The 17,397-nt window shown below is 32.3% G+C and overlaps 1 protein-coding gene across 1 annotated transcript in view; it reads left to right on the forward strand.

Moving 5' to 3' along the window:
• The window catches only part of LOC115875784 (sn1-specific diacylglycerol lipase alpha), a 172,300-nt gene that overhangs the window by 89,790 nt on the left and 65,113 nt on the right, over positions 1-17,397 (forward strand). The window contains exon 3 of the mRNA XM_030891288.1: positions 16,620-16,831. Within this exon, the coding sequence (XP_030747148.1) occupies positions 16,620-16,831 (212 nt within the window). The remainder of the gene's footprint in view (positions 1-16,619; positions 16,832-17,397) is intronic.

A 17,397-nucleotide genomic window follows, 5' to 3' on the forward strand; every position in this document is an offset into this window, starting at 1 on the left:
TTGAATAAAAATAAGTAACTTTTATTTTTATTCAATTTTTTAACTACTTAATCTTCCTTTGTAGAAACTCGTTTTCATATAACATGTACTTTTTATTCGGTACATGAATCCTGAAAGAAGATAGCCACGATAAAGCGAAGAACATAAAGAAAAATTACGATTTTTCTCCCTATACATTTTTCCAATTTTTGTGGTAAAGCTGTTTTCACTCCGCCTATGAAAAATAAATAAAAATTCTCGGCTCCCCAAGAAGACCTTCTACAAAGATTATGTGCAGACCCTAAACAGATTCAGTTTTCGGCTGCCCTCCCCATCTTTATGTTTCTCGGCATGACTGAATGAACAATCGCTTACGATATTCTGACTATACAGGGTGTCTCACCTAGAACTATTTTAGATTAAAATAGAAAACTATACAACTGGGAGAAATGTGAGAATTTCATTTGGACTTGATTCTGAATTTGATTTGAATTTAGACATATTTATAGAAGTATGTCTATGAAATAAAAAGATATTTGAAGTTTTGCATTTAAAAACATAGGCTGGCTGAAGATAATTAAGCATTTTTATTATCTATAAGAATCTCGATCTAATTTAATTTGCTATATTACTAATTTACCGGAGACTGCAAAAATATACAGGGTTCTATACACAACCGTTTATTAAAACTATTTTTTTAATACAAATCCGGAGGTGTAGTTTTAATTATTTACTATGTTTGACATTTCCGAGCACATTTGGTTTTACCGGAATTTGCTGATTTCCTTTTTTTTTGAACAGAACTTTATCGTCATATATATATCACATATTCTACAGATTATAAACTTATCGTCAAAAGCATTGTTTTTCGTGGTTCCAATTTTCGGAGTCACGCACTAGTTAGATTACTAGTTTGCGCACAAGCACGCCCACTGATGGCCTCTAAAATTGTGCACAGCGCCTGACCGGCCTTGTGACCGGCCCAGTTATTACGCTGTTTAAACGGGAGTTTATTTTTGCGCACAAGAAAATGTACTCGTTTGCTTATCGTCATAAAAAACAATTTTCGTACCACGAATTAGGGACAAGATTTTTATCTGTATACTTATAGGATACCTAATCTGTGTATATACTATGTTTTTTTTCTCATGTAAGATTTTGACAAAAGATGACAGAAAAAAAACAGATGACTTCCATATCAATCTATATTTATTTCATTAAAAAACGTTTCTAATATTTTTTAATTTAACTAATAGATGTATTTATAAATAAATCCGTCATGGGCCCTCTTTTGTTGGTTTTAACCAGTTTTATTGGTTTATTTCAAAAATGACAGATCGTATTTCAATATTATTGGAGTGACTCAGCGATGAAGGATGCAACGTCACAGATACGTATGAACTTGATTTATGATTTTTGGGGCTTATCAAAGTCTTGCCAAATTATAGGTTATAATTTGTGTAAAATTTTGTCAAACAACCTGCGTTTTGGAAGATGATGCATTTTAATTCGTGTTATTACATGTGCTTTGTGTCCTAAGTTTGTGTCTTTTTGAGGACCCAGAGCACAGTTTATAGTTAATATTTGCCCAGGCTGGTTCCAAACAGAGTTTTATACACCAGTAAAGTTACCATCAATAAAGTTTGTATACCATCTCCTATAGGCTTGGTGCATTTCAGTTGATTTTAACAAATTCCGACCGCAGCGCACTCTACGGCAGAAATCAAAAATTATCATTACGTACTTCACGCCGCCGTCATGTTGATCGCATTAAAATAATATTCAAATCGTGGTTTTATCATAAAATTTAAGTATTTTAGTTTTTTGCTAGTGCAGTTATTGAGACTATAAAACCACAGATTAGGTATCCTATAAGTATACAGATAAAAATCTTGTCCCTAATTCGCGGTACGAAAATTGTTTTTTATGACGATGTGCAAACGAGTCAAATTTCCTGTGCGCAAAAATAAACTCGCGTAAAATAACAATAAACAGCGTAATAGAGAGAATCGCTAAACCGAATAGCGCGCATGGATGTTAATAAGGCCAGGTGTTATTTCCTTTACGTGAGGTGGTATTAACTCTCTTCATTTATAGTTATCGGATCGGAAAGAATTCTGATCGCGTCGCGTCCGCTATTTAAACTTAACCTAACTTTGAATTTAAAACTTTGAAATTGTTTTGTTTACTAGGTATTTTAAAACTAAAGGGCTAAAGTGCTTATTTCCAGTGCTTTATTGTTGAACGTCTGCCAATGGTTTTAGGACAACAAGCAACAAATTCTCTTAGAAGGGCTAAGTCGTCATCTGCTGTAAACCTAATAAGACTCTTTATAGGTTCTTTAGTATTGGAAGAGGTGGAATCCATATTTTGGGCCATATTTATTTAATTAAAACTAATCCCAGCTACTTAAATATCAAATTACCTAATAAAACTAAAGCAATAATTCAAAACAATTCAAACATAACCTAAAATAAAAGATCTCGCCGGCCGGCTCCGGTTGTCAAATACCCGCACATGCCCATTTAAGCAATTTTTAAACGTTATCAGAGGTTATTTAGAAAGAGTGCTTGGTGTAATTGATCCGCAAATTACGTCAGGCCGTAACGTTATTAGCGGGTGTTGCGTTGACTCGCGCATATCGTCAGGGCCTATTTTACCATAAGGCCCATAAGGCCCGGCCCTGGGCCCGGTGGTCTAGGGGGCCCGTTAAAGGTTGTAAAATATTCATAATTTCTTGAATTTTTGAATTTTATTGGAAAAGAAGCCCGAATTTTTGCTTAGGCCTTAGGGCCCGACCAGATAAAAAATAGGCCCTGCATATCGTAACCATGATAAGGTACGCGTAAATACTGGATGGCGCTATTCGGTTTTCCGATATATCTCTAATAACTGTGCCGGTCAGGCGCTGTGCACAATTTTAGAGGCCATAAGTGGGCGTGCTATGTGCGCAAACTAGTCACCTAACTAGTGCCCGATTCCGAAAATTGGAACCACGAAAAACAATAAAGAAAAAACAAAGATTATAATCTGTATAATATGTGATAAAACACTCAGGTACGAGGTTTGTGTGATGTAACGCTGTTTCGGATAGTAAAAAATAAGTGAAAAAGAACTCAAACTAGGCGTCGTGTTGTGTTGTGACAATTTCAAATATTAATAAAATTGACGAAAAAATGCTAATGCGCAAAAGGAGAGTGTAATTAGGGCGTTGTTGGGTGCAATAACATCCAATAACTCAACTTTTGCGGATATTCAACTCTTCCGGACATTTTATAGGTTCATAGTTTCTTATACAGAGTTGATCAAAAGCAAAAATAAATTCAAGATGCAAGCAGTTCGACGAAACAAGTGTGTAAACAAAGTGCTTATTACATTATCAAAAAATTAAATAGACATATACTATGAGAGGATAACATATAATTTGCAATGTTAATGGTATACTTTTTTTAATCAACTAGATTAAATGTTTTATGAACATCTTCTAAAATTATAATTATGTACCTACGTTTAAAAAATTTCATTATAGTCAAAATAGCCCCAATTATGCCTCGCTAGCAAAACCGGTAATTAAAACTATGCTCGCTAAAATCTAAAAAGTGTTTTTAACTGGAATAATAAATTATAATACAAGTTAGACCTTCTGCAGATATCAAAACATTTACTTTTTTATTTTTATTTTTAGAATTTTTACAAATTGTACTTCCTAACCCTTTTAGAATAATTAAATAATATTAAATTTTTTCGTATACTCGCTATTTAAACCTATGTATTTGTATGTATCGATTATTTACGATAGGTATTCTCCGATGGTGGCAGCACCGGCGGAGAATGCACCAAGCCTATATTGTACTAAAGTAGTAGCTGTAAAATAACGACATCACACGAAATAGATTTTAGTACTCCAGAAAGACAATGTCAAAAGGTACTGGTTAAAAAAATTGGATTAAAGTTAATTAATCAACAATTAAGGTACAAAATTCAGTAAGTGTTATTATAACTAACATTATCACCTTAAGAATTTTGTTGAAGTAATAAATTCAAAATATTGTCATTTTATATTTTTTAGAATTATACTGATCAACAAAAAATGCAAATAAAAAATAAAATTGACAGATCATCGAGAAATACGACAAACGAGACCGAAAACCGTCACGACCATCCGTTGTTGTGATAAACAAGTCACGCGGTGCCATTATCATTCACCCGGACTCGAGTCTAGTTCTGCATCTGAAAATATAATCAATATTTTGTCGGTCTGCCAAGGATTATGTACGGCCGACGCTTTATCGGCCCGAGAAGCATCGTTATTCGCGATAAGAGCAGTTAATGCTCGAGTTCCAGAAATGACTGACGAAGATTACGGTAGGCTGTTTTAATTAAATCCGATGTCGAAATCGTTAATTATGACATAATTCGGATTAAAGCGAGAGAAGGTGATAAAGTCCTTCAACTTAATCGAAGCCTTTATTAGCCTTAATTCAATTTTATTTATATTTTTATATGATGATTTAGATTTTTTTGTGGAATACGTACTAGTACCGGGTGTTTTTCAAAAGTGGATCACCCTTATAACCTTTTATTTTTTACGATATTAAAACGAGATTTGGTATGTGAGTATAGGACATAAATCAGTGAAATTATTAATTATTGTTCATTGGTGAAACAGCTAGACCCTTAAATGTTCGAATTAAAGAACATAAGATTATTAAAGAAAGGGAGATTTTCACAAATCTAAGATTTGTCAGCATTCATGGGACACAGAGCACAGAATAAATTTTAACAACGCCAAAATTATAATCAAAGAAGGGATAGTCTCGAAAAGAAAAATAAAAGAGGCTTTTTTAACACAATCTAGTATAGAAATAAATGTATTGCTCATGCATCTGTAGATGTTAGTAATGTATGGCAATCGCTTCTTTGATTTTAAAGAACATAACATAAATAAACATAACATATATGTAAAATTTAAAAATAATCATATAGAAAATTTGGGCTTTTTGGTTTTACCTTATTAAGTAATTGTTATCAGGTAGTAATTGTTAATTTTGAAGTTTAACTTGGATATAATGTCATTTTAACAGAACGTCAATGGTTTCTTGTAGACGTAGCTGTTTTAAAAAAGTAAAGTGTTCTCGAATAATTGAATTTAAATATTTTATTACAATAGTTTTTTTTCTTTATTTTTTTATTTTTGTTTGATTCTGACAACGGAAAGAGATCTTTCCGAAACGTTAAGCATTTTTTTTGTTCGTTAGGCAAATTTGTTTATCTGTAAATTTAACTGCTGACAAGTACCTACTTTCCGTTCGATTAACGCCAGCAGTGTTTACAAAAAATAACTATTTTATTTTGTAAATTTTCTTGCAGTGGCAAAATACCCATACAGGATTTTTTTGGAGAGATAAATCCGCCAAATTGGTATATATATTTTTTACATAAATCAGTATTGCTTGGCGTTTTCAGTTACTTTCAGTCGCTTCCTGTTTCTCCGGAATTTACTACAACTTTTGAATTTCAGATTTTACTCACGGTATTTTTTTCTTTATTTGGGAAAAAAATTATATTGATCTGTTCGGAATGTAATAACGCATAACAAGTCAACTTTTGAAATTTTCTCTTAAAAATTTGAATTTTAAATAATTAATCAATAAAATATGAAAATTTGACTCGAACTATAAAGTAAAAAATATGTTCTTTACGAAAAACATTAGACGATCAAATCTATTTTTCCAAGACTTCTTGATTAAACATTAGTGATTTTAGTGTCATGGTATTCTAGATTATAATTTAAAATACTATTTTTTAACTTAAAATGTCAGTAAGGTAACAATTACCGAGGGAACGGAAAGTGACCAAAAATAATTTAATACATCAATAAATCACGGTTTATGTCCTATAGTTTTGGTGCATTTCAGTTGATTAAAAAAAATCCGACCGCGGCGCTGTATACGGCAGAAATCAGAAATTTTCGCTATGTATTTGACGCCGCGCCGTCCCGGTTACAGTTCATGTTGATAGCATTATAATATTTAAATCGTGGCCCTGTCATAATATTTAAGTATTTTAGTTTTTTCCTAGTGCAGTTATTGAGACTATCAAACCTAACCTAACCAAACTAATTTATGTAAATCTACATAATTGGGAACTCGGTCATATTTGTTTTACTTATCATAATATGTTGGTATACGAATATCACTTATCTTTTTAAAACAAATTTTATTCACATAGTGTATCTTCTAACATTGGATTGTTATTAATATAACGATATACTTCGATTGGATAATTATTTTGTTGTATTTCATACTTTTAAATTGAAAATTATTAAATTAAATTTGAAGAAAAATATGAATTTAAAGTAATTCATATTTTTTATTAACATTCTTATTGGAATAGATGTTCAGTATTTCCACAAGCATAACCATCATCGGCGATATGTACACGCATTTTTCCGCTTTTACGTTTGTTGCCCTTCGTTGTCTGCAACCAGCTTAAGCTTCGTTCTTGCCCTTCGATCGTTTCCGTTTGATTCATGTACGTGACACCCTCAAGAAATTTAGAAACGCAATAAAGCCTAGCTCGGACCCCACTCAACCGTTATTGGACTGATACTCGAAGCAAAGTCGTTCTTAAAATTGCCTATTAATCTAACAGTGGCAGTTGCCTCCGGTAATTTGATAAAAGCGGTATTTTTTCTTAATTTTTCTCTTTAGGTAAAGAAATTTAATCAGAATCATACGGTATTTTAATATTAATAATTGGTGTGGAATAAGTGAAATTTGATAAAATGAATTGGTAATATTTAATTTGATAGTAGTAAAAATACGTAAAGAAATGCTTTTTTTAAATAACTTCGTTATATTTATTGATTTTTTGAAATTTTGAAATAGATTGTAGTATAACAACCCAGGGTCGTTCAACAAAATTGAAGAGGTAATATTTTGGCCAACTGTATAACACAAAGTTTAAATAAAATAAAGTAACCTACGTTGTGTTAAAAATTTTATTGTGACTTACCTCGGATGCGCTCGACAGAAGCAATATTAGGGAAATTTTAGGAGAATACCTTATGTAAATAGCCCTACTTATTGTATTAAACGAAATGAAGGGAATGCCATACTCTGCTTGGAATTAGCAAGTAAAACAGCACGGCAGAGAAAACCTTGATCATTATTCCAAAGAATCCAACTATGCTGTTCTGCACTATAAGAAAAGGGTAATAACAATAAAGTAAATACTGTTCTCATACCAAAGTTTGAAAGTTAACACACTTAAAACATTCATAACTGAAGAGGTTTTGTTAGTTAGGAGGTTCCCACCTGCAGGTACTAAGGTCCCTGGATTCGGGAGGCTACTCAGCTATAGTTGAGATATTTGGTGCCAATATCTTTAGACTATGAGTTATACCATTCTTTGGTTTTGACTGTTCACTTATTTGCTAAGATATTCGCCCAGGCACGGTTGGAATTTATTAGTAAACGCAACAAGACCCCTTATTGTCACATTGAGATAAGTGATACTGAACTCAAAAAATCGGCACGAATGGACAGTAAACGATTGCATTTAGATTTAATTTTAAACTAGAAATTATTTTCACTAGCATAAATTGAATCCATTAAACAAATGCACATGCTATATAATATAATTCTTAAATGAGATAAATCATGAAAATCTTTAGCACAGAATATTAAAATATTTTGTCTTACTGCTTAAATTAATTCTGTCAACAACTTATATTTAAGTCCATTTAATATTTTTATTTTTTAAACAATCTTACGTAAAATGTACATTTTTATAATTGCACAGGAGAATAGAAGTATAATGGATGTAATATTGCAAATATACGGGAAACACTTCAATAATACATAATCGATATAGTAACAGTTACATCTGATACGTATATTTGCTCAGAGAATCAGTGTAGGTTATCTGAACGGAAATAATCCCCGTTCTGTCACTGTTGTAGAAAAATCAGTTACAGAAAACGTAGGTGAGCAAATATTGATAAATTGAATATTGATAATAGGCGACAAATACGAACGTTATGATACTAAAAATCGTAGTAAAAAACTGAATTATATATATATTGTTACTTTATAATTATAATATAATTATTGCATAATAATAAATTCTATTTTTTAAATTATACAGGGTGCTACAAATTCGAGGTACGAGCTTTGGTATCTCCGTAACCGTAATAGACAGGAAGATGGTTAAATTTGGGCAAAGTGGCGCCTTGGGATGTTCAACAAGACGCCATCAAAAAAGTTTTAAAAATGTCAAGAATTGCTGGGTTTTTTGAAAAAAAAACGATTTTTTTGAAAATCAATTTTAATTTTGCTTTTCGTTACTTTTTAGAAAATAAAAAAAACTAATTGCACTTTCTCATAGCCACTTTATTAAGGCTATCTGATAGTATTTTTAGATTTTCAAATTAGCTGATAATTTGTGAGATACAGAGGCCAAATTATTTTTTTTAATACGGACCTGCATTTTTTATTTCAATTTTTTAAAGAACTCGGTCTCCTAAGTACAATGATATGCCACACTTAATATATTTTTTATGTTTTGGACATTTGAACACAATTTATTTAAACTAATTTCAAGTCTCGCTCTGCTTTTTTTTTAATATTTAATCTAATCATCGTTACAAGATTGATAAGTTTTCAAACTTAACAATGACGTGGGGTAAACATTGAATACGGAAAATCAACTTAATTTTTTTAAATACAGACCTGCATTTTTTATTTCAGGTTTTGAAAGAACTCGGTCTCCCGAGTACAACGATATGCCACACTTTATACTTTTTTTTGAGCACCTTAATAACAACAAAGCTATTTAATTCCCTTCGCGACAGGTCCAGGAACCTCGCTGGTTAAGCATTATACTCCTCTACCATTTCCAATTCATCTTCCGGGGAAATGATTTGATTGTTTATATTATTTATTTTATATTATTTTATTGCATTTGATTTTCCGTATTCAATGTTTACCCCACGTCATTATTAAGTTTGAAAACTTATCAATCTTGTAACGATGAATAGATTAAATATTAAAAAAAAACAGAGCCGGACTTGAAATTAGTTTAAATAAATTGTGTTCAAATGTCCAAAACAAAAAAAATATATTAAGTGTGGCATATCATTGTACTTAGGAGACCGAGTTCTTTAAAAAATTGAAATAAAAAATGCAGGTCCGTATTAAAAAAAATAATTTGGCTTCTGTATCTCACAAATTATCAGCTAATTTGAAAATCTAAAAATACTATCAGATAGCCGTAATAAAGTGGCTATGACAATGTGCAATTAGTTTTTTGATTTTCTAAAAAGTAACGATAGGAAAAAATAAAATTGATTTTCAAAAAAATCGTTTTTTTTTTAAACTCAGCAATCCTTGAAATTTTTAAAACTTTTTTAAAATAAAAATAGTTTGGGTACCTAGGTCGACTCAGCCTTAAATGAGTACTTATAGTCTAAAGGCCGCCTCAGACACGCATGCTTTTCGTCCGTTTTGCTTGCACAGTCTTAAGTTGCTATGCAAGACGGTGTGTGTGAAGCATCAAGTCGTCCGTTTTGTTTATCGTGTACCGTCAATTGACTGGCTTGAACGCAATCAGCCGCGGGTTGATTTTTCGTTCGCGTTCCAACTTGCGTGCGAAGAAAGGCCGCCTCAGACACGCATGCTTTTCGTCCGTTTTGCTTGCACAGTCTTAAGTTGCTATGCAAGACGGTGTGTGTGAAGCATCAAGTCGTCCGTTTTGTTTATCGTGTACAGGCCGCCTCAGACACGCATGCTTTTCGTCCGTTTTGCTTGCACAGTCATAAGTTGCAATGCAACACTGATCGCTGGCAATCCTTCATACACTCCGTCTTAACGTGTAGTTTTCTCTTCAGTCGTCAGTCTTTATCGCTAAGCAAGTTACTGTGGAGCAGTGCGTAAGGAGTCGGGCTAGGAAGCGAGAGACCGGAGTTCGAATCTCGACCGGGACATAACTTTTTATTTATTTTTTTAACTACTGTTGTATTCTATAGTTTATTTTTGTAGTATAAAAAAAGAACTATTTATTCTGTTATTTTTTAATCTCCGTTATTAATATAAATTGATTGTTGGTACAATACCTCATTTAATATAAAATAATATTCTACTTTTTGAAATGTATCGGGCCCTAATTGTACCTAAAAGTAATATATTTTTAGTGATATACCATATTGTAAACTATTTAATATTTCACTTAAAAAGTTAATTTGCATTGAATAATTGCCTACCATTAAAGGAAATTTGAGCTATATAATCCTTGTTGGGCATATTCTGGGTATCCAAATACTTCCTCTATTTTTTTTAAATAAGACGTAATGCAAGACTGAAGACCAATCAGACTCAACGTTTTCTTCGCAAGCAAGTTGGAACGCGAACGAAAAATCAACCCGCGGCTGATTGCGTTCAAGCCAGTCAATTGACGGTACACGATAAACAAAACGGACGACTTGATGCTTCACACACACCATCTTGCATAGCAACTTAAGACTGTGCAAGCAAAACGGACGAAAAGCATGCCTGTCTGAGGCGGCCTTACCGTCAATTGACTGGCTTGAACGCATTCAGCCGCGGGTTGATTTTTCGTTCGCGTTCCAACTTGCTTGCGAAGAAAACGTTGAGTCTGATTGGTCTTCAGTCTTGCATTACGTCTTATTTAAAAAAAAAATTAGAGGAAGTATTTGCATACCCAGAATATGCCCATCAAGGATTATATAGCTCAAATTTCCTTTAATGGTAGGCAATTATTCAATGCAAAGTAACTTTTTAAGTGAAATATTAAATAGTTTACAATATGGTATATCACTAAAAATATATTACAATTAGGGCCCGATACATTTCAAAAGTAGAATATTATTTTATATTAAATGAGGTATTGTACCAACAATCAATTTATATTAATAACGGAGATTAAAAATAACAGTATAAATAGTTCTTTTTTTACTACAAAATAAACTATAGAATACAACAGTAGTTAAAAAAATAAATAAAAAGTTATGTCCCGGCCGAGATTCGAACAATTTTTAGTAGTTCGGAGTAGGTTGCTTCATCCATACGTAAATAATTATACCTATCTTCCGGTTCTAACTTCAATTCATTCAACAAATTAATATGTGTAATTTTTTCTCTCAAAAGCAACCATTTTTTTGACCATATTTTTCGGGGTCTCTCCTTTTTTTTCTTTTTTATGATCAAGACTGCTGCTGCACAAACAGCTAATTTTTGACGGTCCATGTTTATTCTGAAAGCTGAAGACTGACGACTGAAGAGAAAACTGCACGTTAAGACGGAGTGTAAGACGGAGTGTATGAAGGATTGCCAGCGTTCAGTGTTGCATTGCAACTTATGACTGTGCAAGCAAAACGGACGAAAAGCATGCGTGTCTGAGGCGGCCTTTAAGAGCTAGCAACGTTTTCGAGAAAGTATTTTAAGACGTCTGGCTCTTTGATATATCTTTTACTATGCTCTCTGGACCAGCATGCGGCCCGTCTGGCGGCTGATACCCGTTGCGTTCACTACTGCGCATCGGAAGAAGATCCTATAATTTTTTTAATTTAGTCCTATAAATTCTAGTATTGAATATAAATCGAGCATGTCTCCATAACGCAGCAAAGTATTAAATATTTGTTTTATTTAATACTTTTTTTTACTATCAGAATATAAACGAAAATAAAGTAAAAAAGTCTTTGCCCTGACCCGGATTCAAACTCTGAATCCTCGGTTCGTGGTCGGAAACTTTACGCGCTACGCTATGGAGACATGTTCGATTTAGGATCTTCTTTCAATGCGCAGCAGTAGGGAACGCAACGTTTACCGGCAGCCAGACGCTGTTCTAGAGAGTATAGTAAAAAATATATCAAAGAGCCAGACGTCTTATAATACTTGTTTTTCCGACGTTGCTACATCTCGTACTATTAGGATTCACAATCCTGAGGTAATAATGGGTGGTTGAAGCGTAGTGCTGGCCACATTACCTTCCTTGTATACCGAACGGCTTTAGCATAGCAAGCTGTACCTTGCTACTCCCAAGGAGTTAAACGCAATATACTCTATGGAGTTATTAGTAATGAAAGAGTTTTATTTAAAGAATCAATTAATCAAAGACATAGTAAAAATATTATATAAAGAAAATGTTCAAATAGCAATAGAGAAATTTTCACGTAACAGGTTGAACACCGCAACACTTTTCTACTCAATAAAATTAAAATAACTAATTATTGCCGAAAACAATGCTACTACGATAATTTAGGAAACATTCTTCTATATTTTATGTATATTTGATCATCATAGTTTAGAGTACAAACTTATTGTCGCTCAGCGAACACGTAAACTTTTAAATTACAGGTTTATTTGAACTACCTGAACAAGAAGCTTTGAGCAAATCTCAGCGTATCGATTAGAACTTGTTTACACAGTTGTCTGCATGAAGTGATCAAATATATTTTCAAACGTAAATAAAAGTGACATGCTTAATAAATTGGTTTTATACAAACCAAGTTTTTAGAGTTAATATGTCTTCTCTTCAAAAAAAATCCTATATTGGTATTTCGCCACTGCACTGCAAGAAAATCTACAAAATAAAATAGTTATTCTTTGTACACTTCTGCGTTAAACCTAAATGGACACTACTTGTCAGAAGTTATGTTTACAGTTATACAAATTTGCCTAACAAAGAAAAAAATGCTTAACGTTTCGGAAAGTTTATCTCTTTCTGTCGTCGGAAGCAATAAAATACAAAGAATAAAGAAAAAAAAACTATTTAAAATATTTAAATTCAACTATTCGAGAACACTTTACTTTTTTAAAACAGATACGTCTACAAGAAACCGTTGACGCTCTGTTAAAATGACATTATATCAATTTAAACTTCAAAATTAACAATTACTACCTGATAACAATTACTTAATAAGGGAAAACTAAAAAGCCCCAAACCTTCTGTATGATTATTTTTAAATTTTACGCATGTTATGTTTATTTATGTTATGTTCTGTTTTTGTTAGGCAAATTTGTATAACTGTAAACATAACGTCTGACAAGTAGTGTCCGTTTAGGTTTAACGCAGAAGTGTTTACAACAAATAACTATTTTATTTTGTAGATTTTCTTGCAATGCAGTGGCGAAATACCTATATAGGATTTTTTTGAAGAGATGAATCCGCCACATAGGTATAAACATTTTTTTATCTTGAGTAGTACCTATACGTTATTTACATACTTTTAAATTATAACCTTTTAACGTGTAAATGAGTTGGTTTAAAAATCCTACCTGTAGGAGATTATTATTTATGGGAATTATCTTCTGAATAAAAGCGAATCACAATGTATAATATTATGATAAAAATTCCTTAATATGTAATTTAATATTTTTTTATAACGCTCTATATTTTTGAGTTAAATACCAAACACTCAAAATATCGAAATCTAATGAGTTTCATATTCCATTTTATTCTTTTAAAGCATTAGGGTATTAAATGTAAATTACCGTAAAGTTCAAATAATAATTGGCCCAATAAAGGAAATGCGATTCCACTGGCTTTGCAGTTAAGTATTCAACATTCTAGCTCTCTTAGTATTTAATTAAAAAAGCAAAATTAACAGGAAATTGGATTCCTCGACTGAAACAGTTTTGTTTTTATATCATTAGCTTTATTAAATTTTCTCTTATTTTTTGTCGAAAAAAATTAAACTATACTGAAATATAATTTCAAAAATAAATGGAATCGGATTATGCTGTTTTTAATTACAAATTTTTGCTACCACTGAATAAGTAGATAAATAATTACAGATCCATGATTTTCTTCTTGCGGTGCCGTGCCTGTCTTCAGGCGTTGGCGATCTCCATGACTATTTCGTGGAAGAGTTCTCTATCTTCTGCTGCATTAAAGAGCCTCTCCACCCCCCAGACCGGTCCAATTCCGTATATTTCTGAGCCATGATAGTTTCTTTCGACCTACCCATCTTCTACCTTCGACTTTTCCTTGAATAAACCCGCATAATAGTGTTCGCAAACGAGGAATATAATATTTGGTGCCACGCATTATGTGTCCGAAGTAGCTAACCTTTCTGGTCTTGATGGTGGTTAACAGTTCCCGATCTTTGTTCAGCTGTCCAAGAACTTCCTCGTGGCTTGTATTTTCGGTCCAAGAAATCTTAAGGATTCTCCGGTAGCACCACATTTTAAAGGCTTCTATTTTATTTATATTCTCGACTTTTAGCGTCCATGTCTCGCATCCGTACAGAAGAGTGGACCATATATAACAACGTAGTGTTCGCAATCGGGTTTGCAGTGACAGGTTTCTATTAGTAAGCGTGGTATTCCATTTTTTCCAATTTTAATGTTCTACGTGCCATTTCAATTATTGCTTTTACTTCTTCGTCACATGTATTTTCACTATTTAGCCAGCTTCCTAAATATCTAAAATGTGGTACTTGTTCAATATTGTGTCCGCTGATTTTTATCGGGATTGGATTGGTTTGTATTTTACCCACAAACATCCATTTCGTCCTCTTGATATTTATATTAATACCCCATTTACAACTAGCTTCATGAACCCTATCTAGCAACGTTTGCAAGTCTTCCATGCTTTCTGCGACAATGGCGGTGTCGTCTGCGTACCTTACGTTATTTATGATCTCGCCTCCAAATTTTAACGCCTTCTATTCTGCCGGATAAAGCCTGGTTAAAAATGTTCTCCGAATACAAGTTGAATAATAACGGTGACAAAACACACCCCCTGTCTTACTCCTCGTTTTACTGGGATGTCATTTATGTAGTTCCTTCATCGACCCTAAGAGCAGCAGTTTGATCGTAGTGCAAGTTTACTAAAAGGCGCATGTCATAGTTGTCTACGTTATACAATACAAGGATCCGTGATAAAGATTGTTATATTGAATAATAATTTCCTTGTTAATTATTCGTAAAATATTTATATTTCGAAAATATGTAGATAGAAAAATAAAAATAAGTAGTTTGGTTTTAAGGTTGCAGGGTCATTTACTTATTATTACTAAAATTAATAAAATAATACATAGATACTGAAAAATAATATAAACTAAAACATACCAAATAAACTTTTAGTCACGTGATTAAGCTGGACCGCCACACTTTTACATATTTTCTATTAATCAAAATATTTTTGGAAACAAAAATACATTAATTTTAAATATACAGGGTGTTTAAAAACATGTGCCTCGTGGGGAGATTCCTCACGTAAAAATAATATTTATTTTTCGTATTAACATAGGTTCGATTCTGCTTTGTTTCGTAGCTACAGGGTGTTAAAGTCTTAATATTTTTTCGATTTATTTTAATTTTCTTCCAAGTACTTTTAGCGTTTGGAATGAAATTTTGAGGGTAAAAGTTACTTATAAATGCGACATAATTTAAAGCTAAAAAAGTGTCGAAATATACACCAGGACCGCGCATATGGGTTATTATTGGAATATTATTTCTAAAAAAGCATGTACGCCACTGACCTTCTTTTGTTAGCGAAACAGTGTAGGCAGTTTAATACCGATTAGAAGTTGTCTCTTGATGTTTTGCCGTTTTCGATCCCCTTGATGAGATAAACGCAATTTCATTAATTTGCCTTGATCAAAGTCTAATCGCAACCTTTAAAAAGTTTAATATCATTAATTTGCAAAAGTTTTAAACAAGTAGGTAGGTACTGATTGATCTCTCATCAAGAAATAGGTATAAAAAAAAATCCTATAAACATGTGTAAAATAAAACACTACAAAATAAAACACTGGGTATGGAAAACATGGGTATGGAAATGCATAGTTTTAGAGTTACAGGATGTTAAAACTTTTTAAAATTATGTGTGGTATTAGTGGCGCACATGTTTTTTCATTGAAAAATATTCCAGTGATAACCCATATGCACGTCTCTGATGAATTTATCGACACTTCTTAGCATTAAAACATGTAGCACTTATATAGTAACTTTTACCCTCAAAGTTTTATTGGAATCGCTAAAAGTACTTGGAAGAAAATTATAATAAATCGAAAGATTTTCAAGATTTTAACACCCGGTAGCTACGAAACAAAGCAGAGTCGGACCTATGTTGATAGGAAAAATAAATCTTATTTTTACATCAACAAAAATTACCCCCTTAATAGCACTTAATGGTCATATAGGGTCATTACTACTTACCCGTTCAAAATATTCTAATAAAGTTGCGATGAGTTTTTTTGCAACGGTTATTCAGCTATCTTGTACATTTCGCACTAAAAGAGTTTCTAAAACGAACAATATTCGACTGCAACGTCTGCTAGCAAAAATTGTTAAACTTGAAGTATCACATCACAATTAATTTGACCCAAAAATTCTTAATACTAAACTAAAGTGTCATAACGAATGACATTTTTTACAACCACCTGAATCCCCAGCTGGAAATTTAAATTCCAGTTAGTCTACCTAGTAGTAATTTAAAAATCGCGCCCTCGATAGTTTAATTGGTAAAAAAAAAGTTTCGCCTAAAAGTTTAATTCGTATCGCTTTATATTAATTTAGGTACACTATTTTATCATTTTATTTACTACTTATTGTGGAAATTTATTTTATTTACTATTACAATAGCAATTAATTTAATTATTTTTGTTTCAGGACAATAATTTTGGGACTAGTACTAATTTTGGTTAAGTACGACCGCAGCGTTCAATGTGTTCTGCTCTTATGGGGTCTAGTAGTTGGATATTTAGCTCTATTAATAGTTGCAATGATTATAGAAATATGCGTGTGTATAGTAGCTTTAAGAGGAAGTATACTGGATACTGGTCCAAGAAGTTCAATGCAGTATATTTTATATATAAGACTATGTAAGTATTATTTTAGAAATTTCACATAATATTCTTTGCGGTTTAATTGTTTAGTAATCTTCAAGAATTAAATTGAAATTTTAGCTAGCATTTCTAAATGGGGAATGTTTAAATAACTTTTAAATTTAATTTATTTATATGGGCTTGGTGCATTTCAGTTAATTTCAACAAATTCCGACCGCAGCGCACTCTACGGCAGAAATCAGAAATTAGCAATAAATAGTTCACGCCGCGCGCCGTCATGCGTCATGTCGATCGCATTAAAATAATATTGAAATGGCGATGGCAGCACCGGCGGAGAATGCATCAAGCCTAGAACATATCCCAATGTTTTTCTATGCTCTCTTGGGAAGAGAAATAAAGTGCTTTTAGTTTTCTTTGTAAAATTCTTGATGAGTTTTGCATAGACGATTACCCTAAAGTATTTAACCTCGCACAAGAATTACTATTTTCTATTCAGAGAACTTTAAGCAGGCTATCCTTTCTTATTATTTCGTAATAAAGAACCAAATATAAGTATTCCATCTCATTTAAATATAAAGAGATGGTTACTTTCAAAGGATAGT

Source organism: Sitophilus oryzae, unplaced genomic scaffold, assembly GCF_002938485.1.
Source record: "Sitophilus oryzae breed Bouriz unplaced genomic scaffold, Soryzae_2.0 scaffold_1396_pilon_pilon, whole genome shotgun sequence".
NCBI lineage: Eukaryota > Metazoa > Arthropoda > Insecta > Coleoptera > Curculionidae > Sitophilus > Sitophilus oryzae.